The 10,720-nt window shown below is 43.5% G+C and overlaps 2 protein-coding genes across 3 annotated transcripts; one reads left to right on the plus strand and one right to left on the minus strand.

The window, feature by feature from the left end:
- Positions 1–490: 490 nt before the first annotated feature.
- Positions 491–4,901, minus strand: znf131 (zinc finger protein 131). Of its 2 annotated transcripts, none has more exons than XM_068738432.1 (9): positions 4,820–4,901; positions 3,822–3,969; positions 3,639–3,740; positions 3,390–3,534; positions 3,141–3,249; positions 2,865–3,053; positions 2,386–2,761; positions 2,154–2,284; positions 491–1,400 (listed from the first exon to the last, which is right to left on the minus strand). In XM_068738432.1, the coding sequence occupies exons 2-9, from the start codon at positions 3,949–3,951 to the stop codon at positions 879–881; spliced, it is 1,704 nt and encodes a 567-aa protein (XP_068594533.1). In that variant the 5' UTR covers positions 3,952–3,969; positions 4,820–4,901; the 3' UTR covers positions 491–878. The 2 variants fall into 2 exon arrangements, with proteins under 2 accessions (XP_068594533.1, XP_068594532.1); XM_068738431.1 differs by having other exon boundaries at positions 2,386–2,764.
- A 1,777-nt stretch (positions 4,902–6,678) lies between these two features.
- selenop (selenoprotein P) lies at positions 6,679–9,936 on the plus strand. Its single transcript, XM_068761083.1, is given in 5 exon segments — positions 6,679–6,727; positions 7,186–7,421; positions 7,708–7,920; positions 8,025–8,142; positions 8,229–9,936. Coding segments are annotated over 4 exon segments (852 nt in total). The 5' UTR covers positions 6,679–6,727; positions 7,186–7,218; the 3' UTR covers positions 8,547–9,936.
- The last annotated feature ends 784 nt before the right edge of the window (positions 9,937–10,720 follow it).

The raw sequence follows: 10,720 nt of genomic DNA on the forward strand, positions 1-10,720 counted from the left end.
TTCGCTCTGTGTTCTCAAGGGAATCCGCGTGATTGGCAGGCGAGGCGACTAGGGGGGCGTAACCGCGCGTCGTTTATCCAATCAGAAGCAAGAATAACATCTTCGCTTGGTTCAGGACCAGGAGCTGTTCAGAGCGATGCGGCGGGACTCACGCATGAGACCTGACGCTACCAGCACCGCAGAGGTTCACGGGGGGGGGGGGGGCAAAGGAAAACCTCATCTAATTAAATAATGAGTGCAGAAAATAGCTTTTATGTTTAAAAACTGCAGAGATGCAAGTCATTAATATAGCTTAGTGGAAAACTGTCTTTAGGAAGCGCTCACCATAATGAATATTTACTTTTAATGTCTTGAGAAAGTTACGTATATAGTCTTGAATCATATTAAATTATTTACTTAATGCATTTAAATGATGAAATTCGGTGGTGAGACAGAGGTCTCCACCATACAAGACTCTCAATCAAATACTGACGGATAATTTTTTTACGAGAAGAGATTTTATTTTGTCAAATTGTCTCGGCAAGTTTAACTTAAAGACTATATAAGTGAGATAAAATAATGACAGAAAAAAAACTAGCCCGATGAATCACTGAAAAGTCACCAAGAATACATAGTAAGGCAAACAGATTCAAAATAAATACAGGACGACGAGTAGGCAATGATAAATCTCTATAAATGTTTGTCCGCAAGTCAAATTTTAAAGACTGTGGGGGGGGGGTGGGGGCGAGCTCATTCTAAAGATGGCACGGAGCAGGACGCTCCGAGCTGACGTGCTCTATCCCACATGCAGTGTTCTTTATGGAAAAGCTGCCAGCTACAGGAGAATCCATCCGGATTTGCAGCATCCCAAACAGTTATTTGACAGTCTTGTCGTTTCCTCATACGACCACTCCTTGTTCCGGTTCCTCGGCATTCACCATTTCATCCTCCAATTCCATTTCCATCTGAGAATTCACCACCTGCTGCCCATCTACTGCCGTCGTGGTCACGTGCACCACTTGGATCTGTACCCCGGCCTGCTTCAATCGCTCCACGTCCTCCTCGCACATCTCAGCCACCCCCCCGTCCTCCACCACGACCGTCGCAGCCTCCTCCATCTCAATCACATCCACGGGCTCCACTGTGACATGTTCAACCTGGATCCCGTCATCCAGGAGCACAGCTTCAGCTCCTTCGATGGCGTGTGAGGCGATGGCGAGGGCGGCAGGATCAGCCAAGACCGCTTCCTTGTCTTCGTCGTCGTCGTCGTCGGTGGCATGGACGAGCTTGAGGTGGGCCTTGAGGTCTTTAGCGTGGGTGAACCACATGTCACACATGGTGCAGTGGTTGGGCTTGACTCCCGTGTGGCTCACAAGATGGTCTTTGAACTGATCCCAGCTGTTGAACACACTGCTGCAGACCTGCGGCGGAACATAAAATGACCATCGAAAAAAAATGAGCCGTCAGTATTTGATTGAGAAAAGAGGAGAACTGATTGTAATGGAGTTACAAAGAAATAAAGATTATAGGATTAATCTCCAAGCACAATATCATTCTCAGATTATGTCTTGTTTGGTCAAATCAGTGGAAGAAAACAATACATACAATTGGCAAAAACAAATTCAACTCAACTTTATTTATAAAGTACTTTAAACAACCAAATGCTGAATCAAAGTGCTGTACATAAATAAACACAAAAATGTAAACAATAGAAACAAATACACAGGACCAAATTCCCATGCCGAGTTGAAAGCCACAGAGTAAAAGTGAGTTTTAACATCAGTTTTAAAAACAGACAGTGAAGAAGCTTGTCGGATGTGCGGTGGTAACGCGTTCCAAAGTTTTGGAGCAGCAACAGAAAATGCTCGATCCACTCTGAGCGCAGACAAATCCTTACCTTTTATAAATTGACTTTTAAAAGACATTATTTAAGTAGGTGCACATTATATTTTCTACACATCCAATCCTGACAGCTGCATAGACGGCAGCCTGTTATCAGCCTATCAATGCAAGCTAAACTTAAGAGCTATGAGTGAAAGTCGGGGTGCTAAAGAAAAAACGACAGAAATGTCACTCTAAACCCAATCAACAAAGAAATGTAAGAACGGAAAGAACACTTTTCTGAAAAACACAGTATATAATACAGACTATATATAATTAGAATCAATCCGTACCTGACATTCGTAGAGCTTCTTGCGCCCTTTCTTGGCTCCGGCTCCGTTCTGACAGACGGACATGTGGCACTTCAGCGTGCTGTTTCTGGCAAATCGTTCGTGGCAATCTGGACACTCATAAGGCTTTTCACCTACACAGAAGCATTAAAAGACAAGCAAGCGTTACAATACAAGATGTGCAGAAATTGGGGCAAAGACACTAAACCCAAGCCGCCTTCGTTGTCTCTCTCACCAGTGTGTTTTCTCAAGTGCTCCTTAAAGTGGCCGAAGTGGTCAAAGTGCTTCCTGCAGTATCCGCATACATGCACCTTCTTCTGGGGCTTCTGGTTTTGAGTCAGCTCTTCTGCTTCGAAATGAAACGTGCTGACGTGCTGCTTCAAGGCGCTCTCCCGTGTGTACGCTTTACCACAGTGGTTGCACAAGTGGGGCTTTTCCAGCAGGCCCAGGTGCGTTTTCAAATGCTGTTTGAGTTGGTAGTACATCTTAAAGCTACGCTCGCACTTGTTGCAGCGGAACATGTTGTCAACCTGGGAAATCTGGACCTCAACGACGTCGACATTCTCCAGCACCTTGGAAGCCATCACTGTTTCCTCCTGATACACCACATCCTGCTGAGCACAAGTTTAACTATATAATCAATGTTTATGATGAATACATCTGTAAATAACAGCCACTTTAATTGAGAGACTGTACAACTAAAAGTATATTTACCTCTTCTATCGCCTCTCTCTTGGTGATTTGTAGCAGAGAGTCTTCCTGCTGATACTTGCTGGTGATGTCAGCGAGAAGCGCTAAAGCAGAGTCGTCTGACCTTGACTGAGCGTTCTTTGCAGCATTAACTACCTCTTCCATTCCAGTCTCCACCTCAATGGCCCCTTCTTCAATCACCTCAATTTCCACCTAAAGAAAATTTGGAACACTTAGTGTTGACAAAATAATGACAGTTCATACTTTAGTCCGCTGAGAGTACATTTTGAAGATACCGACCTGCTCCCCTTCGACTGAAGGCAGAGTTTCTGTAATCACATTAGAAGTCTCGGCTATTTTTCTCTTTCTACTTGTGTGATTTGCTCGCAATGGGGGGGCGTCATTTATCCTATAAGAGAGAACAGGCTTTTATAGACAGGCAGCAAAGCTTACACTGAGGATTCCTTTCAAACCCATGAAGCAACGGACCACTACTAGCCGGTAACATAAGCTAGAGATGGGTTACAGCTCATTCTACGCAAGTCTCACTTGTTGTTGAGCGCTTTGATGGCTTCTTGCATCTGGAGGTATTCAGCAGCCTTCCAGACATCGTAGGCTTCCTCTTCTCCAGTTACAGCCAGTGTCGCGGTGTAAGTGAACTCCATCAGATGGCAAAAGGCTATGTTGCTCACTCCTGTCAAGTGTACGACAGAGAAGCATTGCAAAGTAGATATTGTCTTATTTCGTCTAAGTGAAGGGCATGCTGTCCTTTTTTAAATCAATCGATGTGCAGAATACCTTCTATTTCCACTAGTGGCTCCTGAGTAAAGTCCCGGAAGAAAGTGTAGAAGAACTGACTGCATGCTGCCAAAACTGCTTTATGGGCTCTGAACTGGTGTCCTGTAGGAGACAAGAGGCTAGGTTTCACTTAGGAATGTCATTCAGACATCAAAAGACGATCTTCGGCATGTAACTATTTACCATCCACAATCAAGGTAATGTCTGTGAACTGGTCCAGCTGCCGTTGTTCATTCAGTTTATCCATCATAACTTTGTAATGTCCCGGGTACTCATTGCCTCCATCCAGCTCTACTTCCACGTCATCCTCCATTATCGACTTTATCCCTTCCTGCAGCAACAAGAGGATAGACAGGTTTGAATCATTTTATACGAATCAGTAAACCACGTAAATATCAGATTATTCAGTTATGATAAATTATCACCACTTGCATGCAACGATACAGAAGTTATTCCTCCTCGATACAGAGTTCCTTGTTGCATTTGCACGACCCTGGCGTACAGTCCAAACAGGTGAGCACCGAACTGTCACCGGAGGCGACTTCCTTACGTCTGTACGTTTTATTCACGGTGAAAGACAGAATACGTAAAATAGCAAGCAAACTATGTGACGTAGCCGCAAAACTACACGCCCAAAATTAGGTGACATGTTTTGATCACTAATGTCTCAATTTGAAGTTTGTGAGCAGTTAATGATGATACGACGGCCATAAGAACCGTATCACAATTAAATGTAGCCTACGTTTGCATAAATTATCCTTGAGTGACACATGGGAATACATGTGTATTTAGCCCGACGTTCAGACACATGGCTGTTCATTCGGCTAGCGTTGTAGCTTTGCTAATGTAGCTACTTTTAGCGTAACTATCATGGCCTCCAGCAGCAAAAGAAAGTTTTCACATATCCGTGATATATGCGGAACCAAAGCCGAACTTACCACGACCTCGCATAACTATAGATTCGTTTATATACAGAAAACAGAAAGAAATAAAACAAATAAACATGGTACCAGCGCGGAGTCCTGCGGATAACGGGCCTCTTAGCACAATCGCCATTTCGCGTTTGACTATCAACATTACGTCATCAAATCGCGCATTAAAATACACTTTTCCAATAGAGTTTTCCGTTTTTTTAACCACGACGGCTGAAAATAAAGATTGAAACCCATCGGGATGTATACCTCAAGGCTGGTTACGACGCTTCAGAAAGTATCTCTGCGATAATATTTTCCGCGACGGGTGTATTGCTCTTGTATTCTCGATTATCCCCAAAAAAAGGGCGGTCGTTCAACCACTAGGCCTCTGATTCCCAGAAACCCTTGCGAAGTCAAGGACGCCAAGGAGCGTTGCTTGGTGACTGTATAGATGACAGCCGGGACCAAGTTGTAAATTGTAAATCCCTGCACATTACAAAGTATTAAGTTCCTGATCTTTACTGTCAGCAGCATTTGAGCTCTGAGACCAGCAATGACAGGACGACAGCTCTCTCACACACACACACATGCACATGCACACACACACACGCTTCTAATTATCATTACTGTGAGGCTTTTGTCAGACTTTAAAGTGTCTACTAACCGTTGCTGGTGTGTAATTAAATTCTGCCCACCCCAGAATTCAAATGAATAGTGTTTGAGTGCAAACCTGTGATTGAGCTGATCATTAAATGATCATTGTATTTTCAACTAAAAAAAAGCACAAAAAAGAGCGCAGACCTGCGGCAACAGCTCATTCCCCTCGCAATTGGATTTACACCATCCACATGGTGATATGGATCATCATCAAAAGATTATCAATTGGTTTTGGCATCTTTATACACCAACCATGACGTGAATTGGAGTTGATGTGTGTTTTTAACTGATTTTTGAATCAATAAATGGGTTTTTCAATGTTAAAATTTAATATTTTTTCCTGACCTCATTCTGGATCAGATCCAGAAGACATTTTTTATGATACTGCATATCGGACCCCTTTATGACTGTGATTTTTGGTGTGTGAATTGAATGCAAGATGTGATTTTCTTTTTATTATGATTATAAGTAAATGGGAAAATCTGGGGGGTTATGTGTGTGTTCAGACAGGTATCCAGATCGCTCTCAAAATTTGATCTAAGTCCATCCATCCTGCACTTTTCCCGTAATCCTGCTAATAGGGAGACAAACACCTTTAAAAACATAACCTCCTTTGGCGGAGGTAAATATCTAACTAACTGTTTATATTAGTTTATGCAGGTCAGTGGGACCTTTTATGTCACCGTGTTCCAGGCCAATGCTGTAAAACGATAAACACTGGGTTATACCTTGAGCTAGTCTTGGCCCAATCTTAACTTTAGTTCTACTCTGCATCAGGTGAATGCGGCACAACAGTCACATGCAGGCAAGTATTGGCTTGCCTGATACTCTACTGGTATTTCTTCATTTGTTTTCTAAAAAACAGTAACTGTTTGTTTGGATTAATATATATATATATATATATTTTAATTGAAAATAAAATTTTCTGACCTTCTTCGAACCTTCTTCTACTATAACAGTGATGCAACTGCTTTGGTCTATACCTGAAGACAGATAACCTCACCTGCATGACTGGACTTTGAAGCTATAGTTCCAACAGTTTATGTGCCCTTTATGTTAATAAACTGTTAATGTTTAGTTTGTTGTTTATGGGTTTACAGTTTTCTTCTATGATGTCACTTCTTTTGTCTTTGTCTCTGCCGTTTAAAGTTTATAATTTCATTTTCTACACTACGACACTGCACGATTTAAAATAACTTGCAAGGCAAACTTCAAAAACGGCAGGAAAGAGGTAACTTATTCTCTTCTCTCTATTTTATTTATGGCATTTTCTAAACCGCCCAAGCATTATCTAATAAAGAAGAATTTGTGACCAGTCAGCAAAGGGAATCATGCACTGTTAAACTCAGAAAACGTGTTGGCATCAGCATGCAGCTAGGCCTGAACTTTGTCCTACACCCTGACAGAAAAACAAGAGGGAGTGTATAAAAGGGGGGGAGGGAAGGGGAAAGAGACTTGTTTTTGTTCAAGGAGCTGCAGCAACTCGAAGCTGAGCTGAGTGAAAGAAAATACTTAACGGTAAGTGAAAGCACATTTTACAGTTCATGATCAGAAGGTAAGATATTTACTTGCTCTGCTTCAATAAATGGACAAATGCTTAATAAGACTGGGGAATGTGGATATTTTGCAACATCGAAAATGTGAACATTAGTCAAAGTAAAGTGTTTTGATTGTGTTGTCAGTTTATCCAGCTTCAACAAGTCACTGAAACATATTCTGCATTGGCCTATTTTGCCCATCTGTCTGTTGTTTTTTAAACAACAACATATCTTTTTTAAACAACAACATATCTGGAACTTCCTGGAGGAACAGTTCCCTTGTACTTTTTACATTTGTCTGACAAACACTTGATATCTGGGACGATTTGAAAAAGAAAGACCACAACAAGTCTTTGACCTTTTGTACAATCCTCTTTGGAGGGGCTACGTTTGTCCTCCCTTTAATGCCCCCCCCCCCCCCTCTCTCTCTGTGCGCAGTGGTTTGGAGCAGTGGGGGGAGGAGGCACCACGATGTGGGCGTGCTTCAGCCTGCTCGTCACTCTCAGCCTGCTCCACGGGGGCGGGGCGGAGAGTGACGGGGGCGGGTCAGGATGTCAGGTGCCGCCGGGCTGGACGATCGGAGAGGTGGATCCGATGAGGGCGGCGATGGGTCACGTGACGGTGGTGGCCCTTTATCAAGCCAGCTGATTGTTCTGCTTGGTGCAGGCCTCCAGGTATGTGGCAGCCTTGACTTCTTGTTAGTGCTGCATCCATAAAAAAAAAAATGCCAGCAGCAATAAAAATTTATAGAAAACAGATTCAGTTGAATTTTAAGAGCCATTATGACGACTTGCCAAATCTGCAACAAGGTACAGCGAGCCTGGTACCTGCTAAGTAACCATTAAATGTGGTTGGTTGTACAATAAGTGCATCTATAAGTGCAGATTGTCCATGGAGGCTTTGCTCCTTGGGGACTGTGTTTTTAAATCTCATGTTGTCTGATTTCCTTTACCTGAGCAGAATGGAAGGCCTGCGCCAGAAGCTGGAGAATCAGGGTCTAAAGGAAATAGTCTTCATGGTCATTAACCACCAGGGCGCGCAATCCCAGAATCTGCACCCTTTGCTGGCGCAGAAACTATCAGCAAACATCATCCTCCACAAACAGGAGGAGCAGCAGCCCGATGTCTGGCAGACTCTGGGAGGAGACAAAGATGACTATTTCATTTATGACAGGTTTGCTACCTGTAGTCGAAACTTCATTTGCTTTTAAAAAAATCGCAAACATTATTTCAGCCACCATTCTTGTATATCCTTTTTTCTTTTTTTTTTCCAATCAGGTGCGGCCGTCTCACCCGCCACATTACACTCCCGTACTCCATCATCGGCCATGGCCACGTGGAGCAGGCGATAAAAGACACCTACTGCAAACGCATCTGTGGAGAGTGTACACACGAGGTATACGCTGCACAGTGAACTGCAAGAAAACGCATTTAAACATGATATGTTAAACTCTCTTTGCTGATTCTATTTTTGCCCCACAGAGCACTGAGACGCCGGAAGAGTGCCAAGATAAAGCAGATGCTCAGCCTGCCGGAGACACGCGTGCGCCCACAGAGGAGGACACTGGGCATGGCCATCATCACGGGCAACACCATCATGGTCATGGTCATCACCGTAGAAACCACGACGGCCACAGACACGGTCAAAGTCAGCAAGGGCACGAGCAAGATGGCGGTTTGTCTCAAAGACAAGATCATTTAGATTTTGGTCAGGTGCAGCAAGTGGTGCACATGCACCAGATGCAACAGGAGCCAAGCGGAGGCCAAGTGGGGCCTTGAGCATCAGGGAGGCCTCGGTGAAAGTCACAGCGCAGCTGACAGTGGGCAGCAGGCTCTGAAAACGGAGCCGAGGCCAGCTGATGCTGACACTGACGTAGGCTGTTGGGTGATGCAGGGAGCGAGCAGCCGGTCGGTCCCTGACACTGTGAGGAGGCGCTGCCCGCCTCCTGACAGTGACACGGCCTGACAGATAACAGCGTTAGGGAGTCCTGACAGTGACGCCCGCCCCCTGTTGACTGACAGCGCCCTCAGCCAGCCCCATGAGCCTGACCTCAAGGTGTAAACTGAGAATGATTGCAGCTGTAAGCTGGCTGTGATTCCAGCCTCGTTTTAAGACCAGAAACACCGGAGGCCAAGAGCTCTTTTTTACCAACAAGTATTACCCTGGGGAGGGGAAGAGCATCCCTGACAGCATGGCATAGGTCCAACATTACATTTTCAAAGACAAAAAAGGTAGATGAACAAACTAACTACCGGTAAAGCAGGAATCAACAGGCTATTGAAGGGTTTGGTGAAAAATGTATTTTGTATTTCATTTGACTCGCCGTGTCTGGCAGGGGGTTGCTCTCATCCTTTCTCAGGAGTAAACATAGCTGTCTTGTTCATAAGCTGTCTTTTCCATTTAGTTTTTCTCCCTCCTTCCTTTATGAAACCAGGCGCGGAAACTATTCTCTAGTGGCGTCTGGTTGAAGTCAGGCAGGAGAGAGAAAAGGAGGAGGCGGTTTAGGAACACGGCTAACTATCGAATCATTGTAACGTTCTTTTTCAACGGACTTTTTAGGGAATAGAAAAGATGTGGATGGAATACGGAATCCGAAAATCCTGGGAAAAAGTGGAGATACTATTACAGAACAATAGATACATTAGGTAATGACCATGAATTGTGTCTTGAGGGGAAGAGTGAGGTCCGAGACCCATTTGTGGGAAAATAAATCTCAAATTTATTCAAAAGCAAACTTAGAGAAGTTGTACCAGTGATCTGTGTCTGCAGATTATGATGATGATTATTCTTATTATTGATCATTCTTCATGAGCACATATAATAGCTATAACTACCACAATGACTTTCATTTAGTTTTGCACTTTTTGATTTACTTCACAAGCTTAAATATAATTATATATGAACCTGTGAGCACAAAAATACACATTGTAAACGTTGCCTAGATTTGCAAATTGCACAAACTGATACAATACACACACACACACACACACACACAAAAAACCGCAAAACTGTGCATTTTAGAAAAGGCAAAAAGCATGTATAACCATGAATGGCTGTTGGAATACAATCTGAAATCTGTACTTAATGATGGCTTCTCCGGTAAGACAAGCGTCACCCTGAAACCTGATGATTGCACAGATGACTGCATTGTGTTAAGAGTTGAATAAAGATGGTTGGGTTATGTTGCAAGTCTGTGCGCGTGTTTATCTAAGCCACAACTTAAAAGATAACAGTGCATTTAAGCATTGCTGACTGTCAGTTGTGACTGTGAGGAACTGTGGGATCTGACATGGATAGCATGTGTGAGGGGAGGAACACTTGGGAAGACTCGTCTGCACATGCCTGAGAGGGTCCACGCACGTGACTCCAACAAAGCAGAGGGATCTGATTACCTACTTAAAATGTGTGATGTGCATACAAATATCCAAGAATACACGTATTATTTCCTAATATTCCTTATAATGATCTGAACTTTTCTATAAACCTACAGTAGATTAGAGTCAATTTATGCTCAGATATCTGTTGAAGTGCTTTGCGCTAAACTTGTCAGCAGATGGCAATGGAGCTCTACACGATGAAACATGGCCAACTTCACAGCTGACCGGTGAGCTCATAGATGGAGCCCCCCCCCCCCATGTAGGGTTGAGCACAAGCCTTTGATTACTCTCCATCCCAAGGTTTAAGACATTGCCTCTTCACTTCAAAAACATCCTTGACTAAAGTGACTTTAATTCTGGTGAAGCAGCCCCAACATTCTGTATTAATTAGGCACATGCGTGATGTAGATACTTGCAACTACATCAAGTCTAGATGCTGGACTTTAGAATTCACCTTTCAGGGGGGCAGAAACGGAGATAGTTATCACGACTCTCTCCGGATCAACCCCCCACCCCCTTTATTATCCACCTACGTTGTACATATTATGTGTCTGTTTAATGTATTGTTATTTTGCACCTGTGAAGTAATTTATTTT

The sequence above is a fragment of the Brachionichthys hirsutus genome, chromosome 4, assembly GCF_040956055.1.
Source record: "Brachionichthys hirsutus isolate HB-005 chromosome 4, CSIRO-AGI_Bhir_v1, whole genome shotgun sequence".
In the NCBI taxonomy this organism is placed as follows: domain Eukaryota; kingdom Metazoa; phylum Chordata; class Actinopteri; order Lophiiformes; family Brachionichthyidae; genus Brachionichthys; species Brachionichthys hirsutus.

What these genes read in the sequence shown, in the direction of transcription:
- znf131 (XM_068738431.1), bottom strand. Translation starts at nt 3,951, where the DNA reads ATGGAGGATGACGTGGAAGTAGAGCTGGATGGAGGCAATGAGTACCCG. An exon ending in GCACTTGAGAAAACACACTG is followed by an intron (nt 2,285 to 2,385) that starts GTGAGAGAGACA and finishes GCTTCTGTGTAG; the next exon opens with GTGAAAAGCCTTATGAGTGT. An exon ending in AGAAGCTCTACGAATGTCAG is followed by an intron (nt 1,401 to 2,153) that starts GTACGGATTGAT and finishes GTTCCGCCGCAG; the next exon opens with GTCTGCAGCAGTGTGTTCAA.